This window comes from Peromyscus eremicus, chromosome 20 (assembly GCF_949786415.1).
Source record: "Peromyscus eremicus chromosome 20, PerEre_H2_v1, whole genome shotgun sequence".
In the NCBI taxonomy this organism is placed as follows: domain Eukaryota; kingdom Metazoa; phylum Chordata; class Mammalia; order Rodentia; family Cricetidae; genus Peromyscus; species Peromyscus eremicus.
In genome coordinates this window covers 8,192,018-8,214,984 of record NC_081436.1, presented here as the reverse complement: position 1 = coordinate 8,214,984, position 22,967 = coordinate 8,192,018, and the positions used below count along the sequence as shown (strand labels likewise).

Below are 22,967 nucleotides of genomic sequence, written 5' to 3'. Positions count from 1 at the left end.
AATCTCATATATTTAATCCACTAAAATATTGCTGTGAATGCAGACAGAGAATTTGATTTATTCTTTCTTTAAATGGAGAGATTTGTATTGGAGTTTTATACCTGTTTAATGACTTAAAGAATTTTTTCCTATGGGTTCACATTTCAACATACATGTTTAAAAACTAAATTAAATTTAAAAAATTTTAAAAACCAAAGTATTTACATCTTCTGTTAAGACAGGGTAGGAAAGAAAATGAAATTTCTAGTAGCACACTTCAGTTGCTATGCCTTCGGAACTGCAAACGAGAGAACCCTGCAACGTCATGCCAGTCTTTCCCATAAGAGAGCAGCTTGAGTGTGTGTGGAGGAGCGGGGAACGTCTCCTCCTTGTCCCTCCATGAGCAGCTATGAGAGTGCTTACATACACCCTTCTTGCGTTTGCCTGATGTCTGTGTAATTAATGTTGCAGAAAGTGGTAGAAATCGGCCATCACTACAAGACTTCGCATCCCAACTGGCCTTTTCCTAACTTCGCTCCCCAGCTTTACTAATTTGCTAAGCAAAATAAAGAGTAATCATCCATTAAACAGGTTGTTCTCTCCACTCAAAGGTTCCCTGTCCAGGTCAGTGACTCACACAGTGAATATTTATTTTTTTAATAGTCCCTGAAATATGTCACAATTTGAAAATACATTACCAAAAAACAATGCAAATTGTATCATTTTCACTGCAAATGCAACCCAAATATTAAAAATGGACCCCATGGTAACGAAGAGATGCAATGCACTGAGATGTCTTGCTCTAAAGAGGCATCTACAAGATGGGTAGTGAGATATTTATAGAAACATTTAAAAAGATGACTCTACATCGAGTCTCAATGTCTTCAAGGTGAGTGACAGTCAATATATGCACGTTCTTCTTCTCTCATAGGCCTTGCTTCCTGTCAGTTCCCAGGCTCCACTTCGAACTCTAAGTTCTCACATCCACTTCCAATAAGTCTACATCTTGAGTCTTACACAATGTATAATTTAGAGCACTCTCCTTTAGTTTAGGGGTTTCTTCTTTACTGTGGAAGTTAAAGATGAATTGGAGGAAGACTTTATTGAGGGCCACCCCAACCTGAATTACAAATATTAAAAGCCATATTTAAATTAGTTACAATTTCTGTCACTGAATTTCAAGGTGAAGGAGTTTGATAAAAATCATCTGATTGAAGTTAGTCTCAGAACAATAGCCAAATATTAAATGTTTGAAACTCCCAGGGATGCCTAAGTCCAAAGTCTTTGGATTCAAATTTGAACTAACAATGAGTCCTCTTTGAGACATTTTAATACATTTCTCACTCCCATTTGGTGTGTGATGTTTCTTCCCCCACAGTGAAGGATCCCTTCACTTTTATTTGAAAACCTAAAACAGACTAAAAAGGCACGTTTTTTGTTTTTTTTAAGTTTCTTGATTTACACTATCCTGATTTACACTATTTCTAAGTGTCTTAATTTACTCTGAACATCAGGGAATGAGGAGTAGTAACAAAAGCAATAAGGCTAAAGCTTACTCTATGACAGAACTTCTAGAAATCTGTCACCGAAGGATGAACAACTTATAAACGAAGCATCACACAATAAGCTGCCTCTCTGGAATAGTCACACATTAAATAAATATATGTTTATAATATCCTTAGCAATTTGATGAAATGTAGGAAGAGCACACTCATGAATGTCACCTCTTTCTCCAAACAAGGTCAACAGGATGGTAGGTAGCATCCAGTTCCAACGTCCACCACCCCTTGGATACATTAGAAACATGTTTGGTGAATGAATAAATGAATGGATAGTCCTTAAAATAAGCAAACTAGTTTTGGAGGAAACAGTTGGAAGTATTTTTCTGACACAAAGTTTGACTCATCCTGACTTCTTTGTGGGTCTTAGATTTGCCCTCTACACCAGTAGAAGTATTAGAATTGTAAGTCATGTAATTAAATTTCTAGTAGCCACATTAAAAATGTAAACATTAAAAAATGTATTTTAATAATACATTTACCTGAGCCACTACATCCAAAATATTATTCAAAATAAAATCACCATAAAATAGTAATGAAGTTTTGCATTTTATACTGTTTTCAGAGTCTGTTTTTATACTTCAGATTAGTGGCCATATTTGACACTTCAATTTGAACAATTCATGGATCTGACTGAACATCTGCACCACAAGAAACTATTTCAAAATATAGATTCCTGGGATTCATTCTCAGAGGCATGAGGAGTCTTTTACCAAGGCAGTAGGAAAAACACAGACTACAGACTGACATGTGGGGCTCCGTGATCTAAAGCAACTGAAGTCAGTCTAAGTCTCCTGTGCACGAGTCTCCAGCACCTACAAGGGATTCCTGCAGTGCTCTGTTTATTCTCTGAACTTTTCCAAAAATACCCCACCTGGAGTTGTTTTCAAGCCTGGCAACTGTTCCCTAGACACAGCCCAGTATATCTGCCTTATCTGCAATAAAGGGAAACAACCACAGTATAAACAATCCAAATGATTGTTTATATGTTGCTTGGTACATTTATGTGAATATGAGTGTCCCTACTAACTCTTTAACTCATAACTCTTCAAACTGAAAGTTTGAACTCCCATTTTCAAGAAGCGTTCAGTAAGCCTAAGATCTACACCACACTGCCTCCTACACCATTGCCGAGAGAGGCCTCTCAGAGTTTTCCCGAGCATCATGTGCCCCAGGCCTCCCAACTTCCAGCTTTCCTTGTGACTACAGAGCAGAACACTGATGTGATGAAGGGTTCTTCAGACTCTTTTGAAGTCACATAAATACAAACATTATAATGTTCTGCCAAAGATGGATTTACCATGGACTCACTTAACGTCACAGTGTTTGGTCACTAAATGGTCACTGAGTACATTGCATATATTCTGTAGACTAAAGGGTCAGACTCCCAAACCCTAAGATATCAAAACCAAGACAACATATTCCTTTCTTAAGTGGGTGTGGAGTTCTCATTTAATGCTAGGCTCTTGGATACATCATCATGATTAAAACACAAAAATCTCCATCATTTTGGAGCTTTCTGGTAGAGTTGACCAACAACAAACTGTTAAAATGGTGAGTGACTTATAGCAATGTATGTCAGGTGATAATGTTAGAGATCAGAGTCCAGAACACTTGGAGAATGGAAGACTTACTGTATTTTCACTGTATGGTCAGATTAGGCCTCTTTTGGAAAGTCTTTCCTTGAGAAAGCAAAAGGAATGGGCAAAAGGAAAAGCATGCATATATCTGGAGGCAACAGATAACAGGAGAATGAATAGCCAGTGCAGGCCCTTGAGGAGGAGCTGTTTGTGGAACAACGAGGAGACTTGGCAAAAACTGAACAAGGGATAGAGAAACAAACTGTCTAGAAAGTAGGAGTGCTTACGTGGGACTCTATAGACGTAATAATAACTTAGTCTTTCCTCTTGAGTTAAATAGGGAACCAATAAAGGTTTGCAGTAAATCAGTGGCAAGGTTGTGGTATGTATATGTGTTGCCTATCTCTCTGCTAGGATGCAAGATTCAGAAGGGCAGAGTGCTGTGGGATGTATGGCAAATGTGTTGCTAATTAATCAATAAAACACTGATTGGCCGTTGGCTAGGCAGGAAGTATAGGCGGGGCAAGGAGGAGAATAAAGCTGGGAAGTGGAAGGCTGAGTCAGAGAGACACTGCCAGCCGCCACGATGAGAAACAGCTTGTGAAGATGCCGGTAAGCCACGAGCCATGTGGCAAGGTATAGATTAAAGGAAATGGATTAATTTAAGCTATAAGAACAGTTAGCAAGAAGCCTGCCACGGCCATACAGTTTGAAAGCAACATAAGTCTCTGTGTTTACTTGGTCGGGTCTGAGAGGCTGTGGGACTGGCAGGTGAAAGAGATTTGCCCTGACTGTGGGCCAGGCAGGAAAACTTAAGCTACAGCAGAGCTTTTTAAATGCGCACAAGAATCACTGGAGCAGCCATGTTGAAAGCAGGCTTCAGGGGATCAAGGAAATAAGCAAGGAAGGCAGTTAGGAGGAGGCAGCCACCAACCACGGGGGAGATGGCAGTGGGGTAGGGACAAGAGGTAGCAAGAGGGAAGTGGGTAGCTCAGTGGGTAAAGAGATTGCTGCCTAAGTACGAGCATCTCAGTTTGATCCCTAGCATCCACATCAAAGCTGGTCATGGAGGTACAAGCTTGTGGCCACAGTGATAGAGGCTCAGCGACAAGAAGACACTGGAGGATTGCTAGTCCACCCTTCAGCTGAAGTGGCAAGCTCTAAGTTCCATGAGAGCCCATGTCTCAAACACCATGGGGGAGGGATGTAGAGAAAGATACCCAGAGTCCACCTCTGGCCACCACAGGCACAGGCTCAGGCAAGCACACCTGTGTACACATACTCCTACAGCTCTCACATAGAAGGAGAGATGGGGGTAGGGAAGGAGGGTAGGGGATGTTCAAGAGAGGATGGTCAAAAAAAAAAAAAAAGAAAGAAAGTAAAGGGTCAAAACCATTACCTCAATTGCTGCGTCAAAATTATACTGGCTTCTGAACCACCACTCCAGGGTCCCTAACGTCTTACCTGCCTATGACCATGTCATGTGACAGTGAATCTTGACTGTTAACTTGACTGCATCTGGCATCAACCAAAATGCAAGCTGTTGTGTACTACTGTGAGGGAGTTTCCATGATCAGATTATCTGAAGCAAATGCAAGCTGCTGTGTACTACTGTGAGGGAGTTTCCATGATCAGATTATCTGAAGCAGGAAGACCCACCCTAAATGTGTACAGCACCTTCTGGTGGCAGCCCAGAGAAGACATGGAAGAAGGAAACAGCTTTTTGCCTGCTTGCCCTCACTCTCGACACCAAGTTCAACTGTCTGGTTGCTACCTCATCCCTTTGCTGATAATAGAATCCATCTTCTCTGGGATTTCAATGCAGATTGAAGATCAGCCACTCTCTGGGAATCTCCAAGGCCTTCAGTGCCAGATTGGGACTGCTGGAGTAGACTGAAGGACTAACAACTACCAGATTCTCAGCATCTCCAGTGGCAGATAGTCACTGCTGAACTACACAGGTCATGTCATGGAAGCCAATCTCATAAATCCATCTCATTCTGACAGTTCCATTTCTTTAGAGGACCCTCTCTGATATATCCAAATCCATAGCAAACCAAACATAGCAAATGCATAGCAAGTACGGAGGCCATCCCAGCCCAACTGGGTAAAAGGGGGTTTCACTTGTTTTCTGAATGCTTAACAAGTCTCTCCACAATACAGGACTGAAAACCTTAGATCAATTTGACTGTGCTTGAGAAGTTAAGGTGACTCCAGAGAGGAGCTACAGAGTCTTTCTCTGTACTGCCTCCCTTCTGGAACAGGTGTGTGTGAGGACATAATACACTCCTCTCTATCCCAACCTGCCCTTATCCCTTCTACCCATATCCACATGTCTGCAGAACAGGAACCTCAAATGAAAAAAAAAAAAAATGTCTCCATCAGATTGATTGGCTTGTATGCAAGTCTTGAGTTGAGGGAATTCTTGATTAATGATTGATGTTAAAAGGATTGGCCCACTGTGGAAGGTACCACCCTCAGGTAAGTGGGTTCCTAGGGTGTATAAGAAAGCAAGCTGAGAAGGCCATGAAAAGAAGCCAGTAAGTAGCTTCCTTCTGTGGCCTTTGCTTCAATTCCTTCCTCCAGGTTCCTGACTCTGCTCCTGGTTGACTTCCTTCTCTGACTTCCCTCAATGATGGACTGTGATGGCGATGTGTAAGGCAAACAAACCCTTTTTCCCCCAGGTTGCTTTTGGTCCTGCTCTTTATTACAGCCATAGAGAAACCTATATAATACAGCTTCCCTGGCCCATTATATGCTTACACTCATTATTCTGGACTGAAAGAAGCTTCTTTGGGGGAGATCATTGGAACCTTATTCTGTTTTCTGTCCTAATAATTAGTCCTTACAAACACGTGAGTATGTTTAATTTCCATCTTGTGTTCTTTGGTATGTGTTATTCCTTCTGGCTGTAATTTACATAAGCCCTCATCTGGTGTTGAGCATTAGACCTTGGTCCTTCTGTGTGCTAATGAAATGCTTCACTGAAGAGACAGATGCACCCCCAGTGCATCTGCACACCCCCTGCTGGAAGGATCTCTTGCAAGGCTTCATCTTAACACAAGGTCTCATTAAGCTGCCTAGGCTAGCCTCAAACTTAAGAACCTTCTGCCTCAGCCTCCATAATATGATCAAGTTCATACAACTAGTTGATAAAGAACGAAGACGACCCCAAAACGCCCCAGCTCTAGAGCCTAGGTCCCGGATGCTACTGCATCTCAACACTGACTTGGAAGTAATGCTACCATTTCTTTCCTTTGTCAAGACCAGCTGAGTAGGGTTTTCAGCCATCATTCCATATCTCCCCTTTGGAGAAAAGGCACTAATGAACTGTTAGCAGAAGTACCAGCAAGAACAGCTTGGAGTGTGCATGCCCAAGATTCCAGCTCCCTTCAGTGGGCCAAAAGGGATAGGCAGGAGCTGTTTTCTACTCTTTTCTTCCCCTACAGTCTCTTAAACTGGAATCAGAGCAAGAAGTATTTGCTAAGTGGAAGTAAATCAACAAGAGGCGTGTCACAGCTGTAAAGGTTTAATGTGTGCTACCTGAGCCATCATTAGCACGTTAGTCAGTATTGAGTCAGAGACAAATAACAGCAGAAATGTAAGAAAGGACAGCTGCCTGCGAGAATGTGGTCTTTAACCAGCATGGAGAGAATGAGTGGGTGAAATAAAGCCAAAGGAAGACAGTAACTCATCATCTCAGCGATCAGGCATGTGACACTTTGATCACAACATGCGCTATCCACTGCCCTCCCAAATGGCTACAGCTGCTCCGAGTCAAACCAAGGCAGTGCCCATCAGGGCTCCAGGCACTTGTAGCTGCTCTTGTCAAGAATATCATCCTCATTGAGTGCCCAGGAGTATGCTAACTAAGTCTAGCCCATTACCAAAATATCCATGCCTTCTTTCTTTTCCCCTTCTAACTGTGCCTCCTGAATTAACTTTTGGAGAAGGAATGGCATATTTCTTTCAGTGATACTCAGTTTTAATGTTTGTTCTCAGAATTAGCACATGGTTAAATCCTGGAGAGAATCCATTACAATATTTATTCTGAAGAACGATTAACATAATTTTAACTGTCAAGTTCAAGACCAAGTTTCCCACCACCATACAGACATACTTGTGGGAGTTGGTTGAGGGCTCAAAAGAAAGTTTAATTCAATTATACATGAATCCTCAGTTGCTGCTTCTCTACTTCTGCTGTGACAAGTCACCCCAAGCATAGAGGTCAAAGCACACAAGTGTACTACCTCATGGTCCGGGCATCAGAAATTCAACTGGGCTTGAGGAAGCAAAGCCAAGGGTGTCAATGGGATGTGTTCCTCTTGCATTCAGGAAAACTTTGCTTTCTTCTTTTTTACAGCTTACAGAGGCTGTCCACATTCCCTGGCTCATGTCTGCTCCCACCCTCAATGTCAGCAAAGACAAGCAAGTCCCACCATGTGTCACATTGACAGTGATTCAAATATCTCCCTCTACCAGGATAAAATCTTTGATTGCCCAGTCTGGCCAGATAATGTTAATATAAGAATAACCTTCTTATTTTAAAGCTAGCTGACTACCTAAATTCTACATTCAAACTTAAATTCCCTTTGCTATATAACATGACATTCACGGGTGCTGAGAGTTAGTGTGTGGGCAGTTGGAGAATTATCATTCAACCTACCACACTGTCTCCTGACTGCTGGAGATCTACATCAAAGTGATAAGAAAACATGTCCACACCATTACCAAAAATACCCCAAATCTTATCCTACTAGGGCACCAAATAAATCATTAAAAAATGTCATCTAACTTTAATTTTTTTGAGATTTATTAATTTGTATTTTATGTGTATTGAGTGTTTTGCCTGCATGTATGTCTGTGCACAATGTGCATGCAGTATACCAGGAATCCAGAAGAAAGCATCATATTCCCTGAAATTGGAGTTATAGATGGTTAGAAGCTTTATGGAGGCTAGGAATTGAACCTAGGTCCTCTGGCAGAGTAGTCAGTGCTCTTAACCACTGAGCCATCTTTCCTCCTATCATATAAATCAAATCCATTCAAAAGTCCCAGGAACAACATATCAGCCACATGGTGGGCCAAGACTCAAAAGTGCTATTCATGGTATGGAGAAAGAATGCCAATTTTGACACTGATCACATGTGAACATACCATCTGAGATGCTAGGGGAAGCAGATGCCAGATTACCAAATACAGTACAGAAATGTTAGAAGACATTCTGAAAAAGAAAAGAGGGGTGGTTTTATGTTCCTATCACATTCCCCAAGCTTGGCCACCATAACCTGGAGAATCTGTCCTCACTTAGAAGAAAGGGAAATGGGAACCAGCTCTGCAACACATACCGTAAACAGGCCTATCCTGGTGAAATGAAACACTGGGCTAGTCTCCATGGCCCAGGACGTAGTCTAGTATTTACAAATCATCTGAGTATCCTGTTATCAGACCAGAGCACACAACTCCAGGCTCAGATAGGTCAGACATGCTTGGTCTTCAGGCTGTGTATCTTTATGATAAACCTAGATTCCAAAGCAGTCTATGTAGGCACTCACAAACTCAGGCTGCAAGCCTGGCCATCCATGGCTGCTATGGGCCCCAGCCCCCTAAAAGTACTAAGCTGGCTTCCATTGCCCTGAACATCAGTTCCACCCCAATATGAAACAATCATACAGCATACAACCTTAGTTTTTGGCTGGTTCTCTCAGGCCCAGCCTCCCCACAAAGATACAAAAGGCCCAAATCAATACCCAATATTCTCTGTGGACCGAGGCTCAAGGCCACCCCTATCAGCACAGAATCCTGATCCTCCCTACATATTCAACCAATTTAGATCCACACTAGTGGGTCTAAGAAAGAGTTCTGACTACCTACATTGTGGTACAGCATTACCAAGAACTCCAGCATGAACACCACACACACACACACACACACACACACACACACACATACACACACACACACACACACACACACACACACACACACACACACGGAGAACAACAAATGGCCTGCCCAGAATCTCTGTACTTTCTGATCAATGTAGAGCTCCCTTATCCAAAGAAAATCTACAGAGATGAGAATAAGTCCCTACTCCTTCAGATGCACAGACAGAAACATGGAAAACCAAGGAGAGAATAATATTCTTATTATAAAAATAAGAATACTCTCCCAGTTCTTAAACCAGAAGCAATAGAAAAATGTGAATTGCCTTGCAAAAACTTTCAAAACAACTGTTGTCCTAGTTTGCTTCTGTTTCTCCGATAAGCACTGACAAAAAGGGATCTGCAGGGAGGGAAGGTTTCTTTTGGGTCTCAGGTTGTAGTCTGTCGTCAAGGGAAGTCAAGGCAGCAGCTCAAGACAGGAACCTGAAGACAGGGACTGAGTCAGAGGCACGGAGGAATACTGCTTACTGGCTTGCTCTCTGCAGCTTGCTAAGCTAATTTTTTTACACAAGCAAGGATTACTTGCCCAAGGGTGTCACCACCCACAATGGGATGGACCACACATCAATCATTAATCAACAAAGTGTCCTACAGACATGCCCATAGGTCAATCTGATAGAGGCAAGTCCTCACCTCAGGTTCCTTCTTCCCAGGTGACTCTTCTGGCTTGGGTTAAGTTGGCAAAAGCTAACCAGTGCAATTGTCCTGAAAAAACTCATCACACTTCAAGAAATGCCAAAAGACAGAGCTGGAAAGATGGATCAGCAGGTAAAAGGAGCCTGAGGCCAAATGTGACAACCTGAGTTGAGTCTTGAGGACCCACATGATAGAAGGCAAGGATCAACTACCACAAGTTAATCCCTGTCTTCTACAAGCATGTTTTAGCATGCATGTATACACACACACACACACACACACACACTGAAAAGTAAGCAGCAGAGTGGAACGAAATATCAGAAACAGTCACTCAAAGATGTGTTCCGTGAAAATATGTAGTCTGAACGGAAATGGATACAAGATGATCAAAGTACATGTTAGGGTTTAAGGAGAGGGAGAAAAATGGTGATGCCAAGCATCTCAAAGGTGCTGCTTGACAAAGACCACAGTGCCCGGACAACGTGGACTGACCCTTCACTGCCCTCGGTGGAGTTTGCTGCACAGCTCTTGCCTATGTCTTTGACATGTTTAATGTTTGAACTCCTTGCTGTTAAGGGCCCCTTGCCGAAGGCTAGATCCAGGACAATGTAACAATCCCTAAGAAAGCTGATGTTTTAAAACCTATGGTGATTTCCTAGGAGAATTAGCTATGCAAGAAATTGAGTCTTCTATAGAACTTATTACTTAAGTGGTATTCATAACCATGAGACATAAGATCTGGAACAAATCATTTAAGAAGAAAAAGTCAGGGAAATTTTAGAAGCGGGCAAACTATAACTGAATTATTAGGTTTTCATCCCTTGCCCAGAAACACAGAACTAGTATGGACAAGGAAAAGATTTTTATTATAAAATTATCGACAGGCCTTGGTGCCCTCCTGAAGGCAAAGTAAGCAGTTTGGGGAATCTTGATGTTCTTTGACTCTTTGTAGGATTGTAGTAAAGATAGAGACCACATTGAAACAGGAGTTTATGTCAGAGACACAAAGAGAAACATCTTGGCTCAGTGAACAGCCTGACTTCCTGAGCAGACCTGTCAGGTCAGGACTTCTCTGAGTGTAGAAAGAATAAAGAGCAGAAGACAGTATTTCAGAAGTCAAGGAGAAGGATGGCGGTCTATGTCAGATAGAAAAGAAAGAATCTAAACAAGGGACCAAGGAATTAGATTCCTGTAGAAAGATCAGATATTCATTATAGTAGATTAACGGACTAACAGGTAGTATGAAATAACGTCTGATCTATTAACTTAGTCAAACTTAAATAGAGACATCCTGTCTGGTTCTTCTGTAACCGCAAGGCTTTATGACACCAATTTTAAGGAAAAAGCTATTGAGCTAAAAGAATTGATTTTATCATAATGTTAGATTTTAGTTCTCATGAAATTTGCTGTTTGCTCTTTTTATTTCTTTTACTTTGATATGCTTATGTAATCACGGAAGACTTTAGAAAATGTATGTACCATGAAAAGACAATGTAATCAATGATTAAAGTCCATGAGGAAATGATTTTGTGTATAAATAAAACCTGTGAGAGAAACATGTTGTCAGAATAGGACAAGCCAAGATGTGCTTCTGTCCATCTCTTGTAAAATGAAACTAAGAAGTGTCCTGTGTCTAATTTCTCCATATCCACTCTTGCATCCACCCACTTCAGAACCCACCCTCATCCAGAGCTGGACTCTGGCAGAAAAGGAAGAAGACAACTTATTTGGAGAAAATGTTCTGAAAATGGGAAAATGTGTAAAAATATATAGAGAGAAGAAGCTCAAACTCTCTAGTCAGATGTAATCCCCAAAAGCCTTGTAAAAAACATACAAGCAATTCACCAAAAATCAAAACAGTGCTAGGATTTGCTGATGAAGTGTCTACCCAGATACCCACATGTTGAAGGCCAGTTGGTGGCAGTCTAAGATGTGACTGGATCACAGGGGTCCTAATTTCTTAGATGGATTAAGCCACTGACGACGTTAAAGCCGAATGGATTCTTCAGAGACAGTACGCAGAAGGATTAGGTCAGGGTGGGTGTGCTTTGGAAGGTTATATCTTGTCCCAGCTGTTCCTCCCCCTGCTTCCATTGCCAGGATGTCTTGACTTAACTCGAGCCCAAAACAACTGAACTAGCCCTTCATGAACAAAAAGAAAAGGCGGGGGGGATGGGACAAAATTGATATTTTTCTTCTTTATTTCAAGTATTTTGTCACAAAAACAAAGAAATTAACATAGAAAACAAGTGGGTCCTTCCTGCTACAATACTTAACCATGTTTTTTTTTTCAAAAGACTTTGAAATGGTTTATGAAAGAAATTTGCAAAAGTGTGAAAAACTGGAAAATGTTTAGATTACAGTGGAACTTAATAGGTGATGCTGCAGCTCAGAAGAGCAGGATGCTGACAGGGATGCAGAGTAAAGACTGTGTCCAGGAGGGTTCAGAAGGAAACTGGATTGGAAGGCATTTAGGTCACACTCTGGCAATAAGTTGTATACATTTTGCCCATACCCTGAGGCTTTGTAGAAAGCTGAGTTGAAAGGTGAAGGACTAATTCATCTGAAAGAAGACATTTCAAGTCTGCATAATCTTCAGGAAGTTTCATGAATATCATTGGTTGCTTTAGCCAGATTTACAGAAAACCAGGAACAAACAACAACAACAACAAAAAACAGAGCAGAAAGAAATGAAAATTATGCAGTCTGGTCAGAAAAGGAGGACATGGAATGCTAAAGCAAAGGAGGGGGCGTTTGCTAAAGATGGTAGTTCTGTCTTTAAAAGTCTGGGGGTTTCGAAAGGTTCAGAAAGTGCCTGCTTTACAAGCATTAGGGCCTGTGTTCAGTCTTTTAACTCCATACTAAAAAAAAAAACTGAGAGACAAACTGTGGTGGTGCACGCCTTTAACCCCAGCACGTGCAGGCAGAGGCAGGTAGATCTCTGTGAGTCTGAGGATAGTCTGGTCTACAGAGCAAATTCCAGGACAGCCAGGGCTACACGAAGAAACCCTGTCTTAAAATAATAATAATAACTATAACAATAAATTAATAAATAACTAAAGCTGGGCATGTGGCACATGCTTGCAATATCAACCCTGAGGGAGCAGAGTTGGGCAGATCTTTCACATTCACTGGCCAGGAAGATGACCACATTGGGAGAGCCCCAAGCCACACAGAGACCCTGTCTCCAAAAGCACGCTTACACATATTCATGCATGTACAGATACACGAGAGAAGGGGGAGGTTACAGGCATTTTATGAATAAAACAAAGTCTGCCCATCACGGACGTCTCAGTGATGAGGAAAAGCAGACTTATTTGAAAGACGTTGTTTGAAAAGAGAGGTCTGAGGTCCCCTCCTTGTACACGGTCGCCTAGGGAAACAGTGTTTCAGCCATCAAGGCAATCAGGGTCCACTGTAGCTGTTGCCTGAGTCAGGCTTGCTACTGCTCGAGTTAGCAGCAGACCTCAGTGTCACCTGTGACACTTGCTTTTCCAATGTGCACAACAAAATGTTGTAGAATAACGAAGCTTCAGTGGAGATTTCAAAGCTGGGCCTGGGAGACCAGGAAATGTCTGACAGGGTCAGAAACCCAGAAGTCATATCAAATACCATATCATATTAAATCTTTCCCAGCCACAGTGGTATTGCTATGGCTTGAATATATGTGTCTTTTCAAAATATGCTGCTGAAATGCAAAACCTACAGTGATAGTATTGATGGGGGCCCTTGGGAGAGCAGTAAGTCATGAGACTCCATCCTCACTGAAAGAATTAATGTTGTTATACAAGAGCTTGAAAGGAGCATGGCATGAGATGCTCTTCCTTTCTGCTATAGGAAGACAGGAGCCACCCATGAGGAATGTCCCTCACTGGACCAGAATCTCAATGAACTAAAAGAATAACAAACTAAGCTCAAAGCTAACAGAGGAATGAAACAATAAGGATTGAGCAATAAATAAATGATAGATAGATAGATAGATAGATAGATAGATAGATAGATAGATAGATAGATAGATAGATAAACCTGAGCAGGAAGCAGGGAATAGAATGATAAAATAAACAGAACCCTGGGAGGTTTTGTGACTATAAACAGCACTGGCATAACTTCAGCTGAAGTAAGCAAAAAGATATTCAAAGGAAACGATTCAGAAATGAAAAAGGAAACATTACAACTGGTCACACAGAATTTCAAAGATCTTGAGAGAGTACTGCAACTGGTATTAAGCCCAAAAATGGAAACCTTGACATGATCCTCAATATTCTCCATGCCCAAAGCCCAATTCCAAAGCTTCTTCCACAGGTTTAGGTATTGCTTACAGAAGCAGCCACTTTTATGCAACAAGATACATTAGTTGCCTATTGTTGATAAATCACCACAAAAATGATGATATTTGTCAGCTACTACTATATTTATTATTTCAACAATTTAGGAGATCAGAAGTCCAAAATAAGTTTCACTGGACTAAAAATCAAGATTTAAAACAGTGTTGTATTCCCTCTCATAGCTCCAAAGGGTAATTGTTCCTTTGCCTTTTCTAGTACCTGGAGACCGCCTGTGTTTTTTGGTTCTTGGGTACTTCCATCTTCAAAGGCAGCAATGGCTGGGTTAGTCTTTCTCACATTATAGCACTCTGACTCTGCTGACTATATAAGGCTTATGCAGATAACCCCTCATAGCATCGTTAAAGTAAGCTCACGACCAACCTTAACTTTCCCACGTCATAACAAAACACTTAGGTTCCAACAGTTAGAATATACATGCCTCTAGGACACCCTTATTCCACCTACACAAAACATCTTTGTACACTGCTAACTTTTCAATTATGCTATGTTGGTATGCTCTACCATGGAACCCAGTCCCTGCTTTACACATATGCTTCATACCATAATCTCTATATCTCCAATCCTCTAGACTGCTACCATTTTCTCCAATGTACTGTACTCATTCTAGGCCTGAGCTATTTGTTCATGTCCTCTTTGACTGGGTTATTCTTCCTCTCTGAAGACCCACAGCCTCGCTAAAGTATATATATATACTTTATCTATCATTATAAATGATTCTTCAAAGAGAGTCTCCCTAACCTGAGCCTCCCTGAACTAGAATACAGACTCCCATTATGCTCTCAATTTTTCATATAATTCATCTTAATAATGATTAAATTATTATCTTTATAGTTGTTTGGTAGCTAATTTTAACACACTATGAAGCTCTAACTTCTTGATTTGCTACATGCCTAACACTAACAGTATAGCAATTGTACAACAATAATTTCAATGGATGATCTTAACTCACAACAGCATTCATTAGAGAAGTACCCTCACCCCTGTAGCATAACTTGTGACGTTCTACTTGGATTTCCCAAGTTCCTAAACTCATCTCTGATGATTATGCTATTTTACTCTATCTGAGAGCATCCACAGCCTTTACCCTGAAGCTCACAGATGCCCACTCTGATGGTCAAGCTTCATGGTCAACTTGACTGGATTTAGGATTACCACAGATAGAGACACAGCTCTGTTTGTGTCTCCGAGGATGTTTCTCATGAGGTTTAACTAAGGACACATCCTGAATGCAGGTGGCCCAGGGACTATGATCTCGGACTAAATAAAAAGGAAAACAGGGTAAAGTGAACTTGAATGAGCCTTTCATCTCTCTCTGCTTCCTCAGAACTCAATGCCTGACCCCTCATGCTCCTTGTACCACAGATACAGCCGTTCTCATCCCCATGTCTTCCCCCTGAGATTGTGAGCCAAAAGGAATCATTCCTTTGAGTTGCTTTTTCCGGTGTCTGGTCACAGCCATGAGAGGTGTAGTTAACATGCTCCCTTATCACCACGTTGAAGACAAGCCCTCATCACCCCTTATCTTTGCTAATGTGGTCGCCAACCAGCATTACTGGCCTACCACCAAATACCTGTGAACGCTTTTTCCATCTGAATGCAAAAGTTCTCTAAGAAGTAATAGTAGCGAGGTTACTTTTAAATTATCAACTAAGGAAAAAGAGTTTTGATTTTTATCTACCCTTCAGAGTTAATGAGACTATACAATCCGCAAACACTTCAGAAGGCATACGCGTAAGACAACAGATGAGATTATCTATTTTAGGAGCCTGGGTAAATTGTTATGATCACAGAGTTAAAATCATGCTAACTTGGTGTGTATGCTTTATTCCCTGTGATCTCTCAGGGACACAGAGAAAAGAAAATTATTGTGATCATTATCTGGCAAAATACTAGCTAGACTCCGAAGCAAGGAAAGGAGAACTCTTTGTACAGCTGCAGTAGTCCTTAGAGTGGGAACTCCTTACACTGTGCTGCAAGTCTTTCATTATCAGGATACACTCCTGTATTTTTAAAGGCATAAATGTGTTTTGGGCTATGTGTCAGATTACAGCCGAAAAATGACTAGAACCCAAACTACTGCCTAGTCACATAAAGTAATTATTATAACAGGTAGAACCCAAAGCCCACATGCATTAATGAATGCTTAAATTTTAAATCTCATTAAAATTTCAAAGCAACTATGAATCAAATTTCAGCAACAATAAAGCGGTGTTGTGATATTATCGTTGATGTTACCATGAAAAGTTATGATTTGGAAGTATAGGTTTTACTATGAGCATAAAACAAAATGTTAAGTAATAGACTCATATTTCACAATAATTTGCAAAAACCATTCATAGCTTCAAAAACACTGAAGTGCATATATCTCAGAAATCAGGAAGAGAAAATGAAGTAGCAAAACATGAAAATGCTACTTAAGAAAAAGTCATGGGGCAAACGTATTTTGAGATTTCTTATTTCAAAATGAAGAAACAGGAAAGTAGTTTTATTATCTGTCAGAGAAACAATGGACTGTTCAGAAATCACCTCTTATTTAGAATGTATCTGCTAGCATAGAAAACTTGTACATGAAGTTTGTATGAAATCTGGGAGCATCTCGCAGGCTTTGTAATTTGTTTCTATTCCTGCAATGACATTTTACATGCTATATAAAATACTGGCAGCATTCTCAATTCACTATAAATGGAACCTCAAAACGCCTCACAGTCTGAATGTTTTTGTCTCTCTAGACCCCATGGAATCCAGTGAAACACCATGAGGCAGGGCTGGTTTCTTAACAAACCTGCTGCTCCCCTAGCAACTGAGGAAAGACCTTTCCAAGGCCATGCAGAACCACCGATAAGGTACAGGTCCACTTGTTGTTGGCTTCAGAATTCAAATCTTATAGTAAGGGACATTACTAAAGCTCAATAAGGTGTATATCAGTAACACATCATACACCTTACAAGAACACAGTAAGCAGTAAATAGTGATTAATTCACTAAATGATGTTCATAATGTGGCAGGAAATGTAATTTCATATCTTTGAATGAGAACCATATTTGTGAAACATTTGCTCTTTCTAATATGGAGCTTGGTATACCTAGGAAACAAAAGAAGCCCACCAATGAACATTGGCATCCACCAACTGAGGACAATTCAAAGATAACACTGGGCACTTGCCATGTAATTTTTGAACATGAGATACACCTTGAAGAAGCCGACTACTTATATAGAAATAAATACTGTTTTGAATTAACCAGAAAAGGAAACTGATACCCTGAGACTATTGCTTAGAAACTGTCAAATTTTCTAATATGCAGTTGGCCAATTGTCTCACACAAAATGTACATTCCTGGATGTTCCTACTTGTGACAGATGGACACTCTGTATAGGAAGCCAGTACCCCTAAGAAGACTTAATAGAACCTTTGAGGTTAGCAGGACAACTAATAGGTTTTAATGATTAGAAACTTGGTTCGCAAAGCTTCCTAGTTACTCAACTCATCAAGTCCTGAAATAGCTTTGTTCCCATTTTGCAGAGACTAAAAACCAAAGAGAGAAATAATGCATAATATGAGCCCAGATCCTACATCTAATTACATTTATATTCAACTCTGAATTTTTTTCTGACAGTTGAGCCCTATTTCCTTGACTACATATGGTCATTGTTTTCAGTATCCCAGCCCCACCCTCCACAATGCCTCTGAAAGTAAAGAAAATATCATAAACACTTGTCACAATCAAAACACTACTTAAGAACTTTAACCGACATCCTCTTTTTAAAAAGAAAAGGGCTTACATCTTAATTTCTTATAAAAACAAATCCGTCTGAAATAAATGCAACACATGTCAGTTTCTCCCTTTCCCCACGCGGCTGAGGAGCTGCTGTCCATGGTGACACACGCTGGCTCTGTGCGGCAACAGCGCCACCACAGAACCATCTAACTTGCTGCCTATGTCCCTTTCTTGAAGGCAGCTGTGCTGGGTTGGTTGCATTTTGCACAGCCAACGCTTCGGTAATTAGAAGTTGCACCACTTCTTTTGAAGCCATTGCTCCCAATAGCAAAAGAAAACCCCGTGTGCAGTGGGGGAGGACGTCTTGATCCTCCGGACACAGGAAACCAAATCCTTGTCTCTTGTGCCGTCCTGTGTGCTTCACTGTGAGTAAAGTCTGATCTCCACAGACCATTCAGCTACCTTTTAGACCCTGAAGCTAAACACCTTCCCACAAGCCGAGCAGTCTTCAAAAGCTTTGCTCAATCAATTTGCAAGCTGTTTTTTGTTTGTTTGTTTGTTTTTGTTGTTGTTGTTTTTTTACTGAAATTTGGTTTTGACTGCACAGTACATTTAAATATGATTTGAAATATGAGCATTCATGAATAGCCAATGTCCACTCACTCCAAAATAAAAAAATAAAAGTTTTAAAATCCTACGCATATAATTATGGTGATGAGGGGATGTGCTTCTGGGTGAACGTTCCATTGAAATGCTTTTAAAATAATTTTAATAGTATGATTCCTTTCCCTTTGCCACTGGAGGAGAAGGCAGAATGGGGAGCCTTCTGTGGTAATCTTGCTTCAAGTACAGTGACATGTAGTAAAATATACCGTAAAGAAATTCCTCTCAGAGGGCACCAAAGCGCCGAAACTTTGGGAGGTCAGTATCTTAACCAAGATTGAGCCGTCCTGTTTCCTTCCCAAATCCGTTCTGCCCAAATGAGGCGTTTGTATTACAATTTATTGTTCCCCAGACGCCCAAATCACCCATCTGCCTCTGGAGTTTCTAGTCGGTAATTAAGGCACTATCCATTAGAACCGCCAAGTGCACCAAATGAGGAGGAGGGCGTGGGAAATGAGGGGGAAAAAACACCCCACTTTAAAAGATCCGCCCTGGGCGCACAGGAACCCCCTGCCCCAGCTGGGACACAGGGGTGCAGCGCCAAGTTAGCAAGAGCCTCTAGCAAGAGCCTCGGTGCCAGCTCCTCCCATCAAACAGGGGTCTTCGCAGTGAGCCATACCTTGGAAGAGGAAGGCTTTCGTCCCATTATGCAGTCCCGGGACTTGGCGCACTCCAGCCGTGGACTCCCCAAGTTCTAACTCTGTTAAGACGTCAATCTGTAGGGACGGGTCCACACCAAGCCCCCAAACTGGTGGGAGTGGGGAGGGGTAGGAAAGAAAGAAAGAAGAAAAGGGGCCATTAAAACGCAAGCCTCCACAGCTGCAAAGAACGAACGCATCTTGGAGACAATATTGGGAAGTGCTGACACGAGGAGACTCCTTCCTCCAACCGGAGAGCCTTACCTGGACGCGCTGCCAAGCTTAAAATAGCAGAGCGCCGGGTCCCATCTCCCTGACCTACTTTAAGCCCCTCTCAGTGCAAAGTTCCCCCTCAGCCACAGACCCTAAGGGCGTGACCTGCCTCGCTATCCCCAGGACAAGCACAGAGGGGACCCAAATGCAAACCCGCGCCCTCCAGAGCTCCCCAATTCAGAGGGACTTGGGGCGGCTACCCCACGGCGGGGAGCATCCCGGCCCAGCACGGCGGCTACTCACCGGCTCCGAGCCCGAGGATCACGCAGAACGTTCTCAGTAACACCCGGGACTCCATGGCGTGCATCGGCTCAGTCCATCGTCTCCCTCTTTAAAAATAAAGATAAAAACCAAGAGGTGCTGGGAGTGAAGCGGGAAAGCCGCGCCGGCCCCTCCTGCGACCGCCTCGGCGTCGCCACCAGGGCTCAGACGCCTAAGACCGAGCGGGGCGGCCCCCCCGGATGCGCGCCGAACTTGGAGCCGCCTCTGCGCGCATCGCTCCCGCACGCGGCGGGCCGCAGCCAGGTCGGGCTCGCAGGGACCTGCCAGGACCTGCACCGAGTGGCGCCCCGCCGAGCCACGCGGCCCGGGCGCGCACGCGGAGGAAGGGAGGCGGCCCCGGGAAAGCCGGGCCGGGCCGCCCCGCACCCGCCCGCGCTCCCGCGCCCGAACCTGTTGGAAAGGCGGAGACAATGGCGAGAGCCTGGAGCCGCGGAGACCACTCCGGGAGGGCGGGGCGCGAGCCGGGGCGCGGGCGCGGGCGGGGCGGCCTCTCTCCTGCAAGCAGAACCCGGTCCAGCCAGGCTGGCCCTCAGCCGCCCTCCGCCACCCTTGCCCGCCTGCCCGCCGGCCACCGCAGCCTCCGGTCGGGATCTTAGGATCTCAATGCCAGGTGCCAAGTTGATGGGCGGCGTTTGCTCTCACCCCTCGAAATCGGGCGCGTGTCTCCAAAGCCCGGCAGAGAGAAAGGACCACCCAGCCGCAGGAGGCGAGGTTGCAAAGAAAGGCAAGGCACCCGGCCGCCTCAGGCAAAGGAGGGAAGCCCGCACTCAGACACTCGCTGCACAGCAGCCCCGGAAGCAGGGAACCCCCTCCCGGGCGGGGAAAGGAACCCCGCCAAAGCACGCAGGACTCCTAGGTGAAGCTGGACAGGCGGAGATGGGTGGTGAGCGGGGAAGCTTGGCCAGCCCTGCCTGAGAGGCTCTCTGTCCAGGGCGGGGCGCTGGAGAGCCTCCAGGCACAGACTGCACATAGAACTTAGCCAGGAGTCAGAGGCTGCTGGACAGCTCCGGAACCTCTGGAGGCCCTGACAAACTCAAGTACTCTGGGTCAAGGAGCAGAGCTGGGGATTCTACACACTCAGAAAAGCATGCATGCTTGTTAGAATGAACAGATGTTACAAATAAGATGATGGACGGAGGATGGATGATAGTGGGTGGACTGACGAACGGACGGACAGATGGAAGGAAGGAAGGAAGGAAGGAAGGAAGGAAGGAAGGAAGGAAGGAAGGAAGGGTGGGGGGTGGATGGATGGGTGATGGCAGGTGGATGGATAGATGATAGATGGATGATTTATTGGTGGACAGGTAAGTAGATACCTAGGTAGATAACCATACATACTTAAGACTAAAAGGGTAGGAAGTGCAGTAACTGGGAGGAAGTGGGGCACCGGGTTTCAGATTCCAATAGGAACCCTAAGACAATGTGTATTTTATCACACACACTAAATAATGAACTATGGCCAACGCCAGAAAAGGTGAGATATTCCTGCTCTGTCTGACAAGTAGAGGGACCTTAGCATAATTAAAAAGAGGGAAGAAAAAGCGGAAATGGTAAATACTTGGGTAAACACAGAGACTTCTCTTGAGTCCTGTAAAAATGTTTGAGAGTTGTATTGGTTTTGTATTGCTACCATAAAAGTTTATCACAAATTTATTGCCTAAAACAACAAAATGTATGAACTTAAAATTCCCTCCATTGTAATTGCAGCTCATGCTGGAGACTTTGCATGTTAAATCAAAGCACTGACAAGACTATATCCATTCTGCAGGTTTGATAGGATAGGTCCATGCATTGCCTTTTTAAACACAGAAAGTGTGTGCAGACCCTGGCTCATTATCCCCTCTGTCTTCAGAGCCACCTGCAGTAAGGGAAGTCCTAGTACACTCTCTCCATTTCTCCAAATACAATTTAGAAATCTCCTTTAATCTTAGGGGATTTGTACAATAATATGAGAACCATTGTGTGACCCAGGATAATCACTCCATCTTAGCCTCATTGACAAATGCAAAGATTCTTGACCATGTAAAGTAGCACATTCAGACTCTAGGGGTTAGGATATAGATGTCTTTGGGTGAACATTCTCCTAATGGTTAAAAATATTTTAAATTGTCTAAAAATGTATAGGTTTAATATATAAGACAATCACAATACAGAGATGATAAAGGGATCTATATGAAGATGATAATGTAGGGTGTCTGTGTAGATGCTTATATACTCTGTACCACCATTTAAAATGCTACATGAACATGTGAATCTAAAAACACAATAGATAAAATGGAGCACAAAATATTAAAGTAACTTGAAATAAAGTAAAAAAAAAAAGTTCATGGAACAGAAAATACAAGGAAATAAAATAAATAATAAAATAGTAGACTATAATCCAACCATTAATAATTACAATAAGTGTAAGTGGTCTAAAACATAACAAAAGACTAAGGGTTTTTTTTTTCAGAGTAGATTGGGAAACATAAACTAACTACATATGATTAAGAAGAATTCACTTCAAATATAATGAGATCAGTTAAAAGGTGAGGGTTTTTTAAGGTATCTTAAAGAGAAATACATCAAAAAGAGTTGGAGTGGCTATAAAATTTTTACAGCAAAACAAATTAGCTGTCAGGGACCAAACATGAACCATGGAAAAGTACTAGCTAGGCCAGAGAACAAGCCACAGGCCCTAAACCAGATGCCCCCAAAGATAAAGAACATCCTGCGGTCAGGTAGCATAGCAACAGAACAATGGGCCCTTACCAGTGTGACCTTATCACCTAGCACAACATCCTGTAGCCTCATGACTTGCACGTCCTCCTTCACCTACACATTTCCCCTCAACTGCACCCCTTCCCTCCTTCCTGCCCCCTCCCCCTCCCATGCTATATAAGCCTTGCTGAGGAGAATAAAATTTGCAGCTTGATCAGAACCCTGTCTTGCTGTCTTCCTTTATGTCTCCCCATCCCTTTCATTCTCTCCCGCAGGTGGGTTGCCCCCATTGAGACCTCGCTGGCCGGGGCAATTAGCAAGACAACAAAAGTCTGCCACATACATTGTAAATGGTCAACTTGTAAGGAAGACTGTGCAATCTTAAGTGGTCAACTTGCAAGGAACACCCCATGCAAATGTACACAGCTGGCAGTGAAGTATCAACATACATGAGACATTTTCCCCCAAAGAAACAATGAGAGAAGTAATGGAAGAAACAGGCAAACCCACAGTTATATTGAGAAACTTCTGCATTCTCTCATAATCAGTAAATATCTTTAGTCCCATCTATACTCAACACCAATTGCACTAGACAGCTGAAGAAGGAATAACAACAAGTAATCATAATTCTTTCAAAAACATAAGAGTAA

At 42.6% G+C, this 22,967-nt stretch overlaps 1 protein-coding gene across 2 annotated transcripts in view; it reads right to left on the bottom strand.

Annotated features, from left to right (window-relative positions):
* Positions 1-22,967, bottom strand: part of Nell2 (neural EGFL like 2) — a 345,435-nt gene that overhangs the window by 268,807 nt on the left and 53,661 nt on the right. Inside the window, exons 1-3 of one of the 2 annotated variants that reach the window (XM_059247293.1) lie at positions 20,260-20,430; positions 19,579-19,664; positions 19,044-19,172 (exon numbers count right to left, since the gene is read on the bottom strand). In XM_059247293.1, coding sequence (XP_059103276.1) covers positions 19,044-19,172; positions 19,579-19,642 — 193 coding nt within the window. In that variant the 5' untranslated portion in view covers positions 19,643-19,664; positions 20,260-20,430. Of the gene's footprint in view, positions 1-19,043; positions 19,173-19,578; positions 19,665-20,259; positions 20,431-22,967 lie in introns of those variants that run through there. The other variant, XM_059247292.1, reaches the window with a different exon arrangement.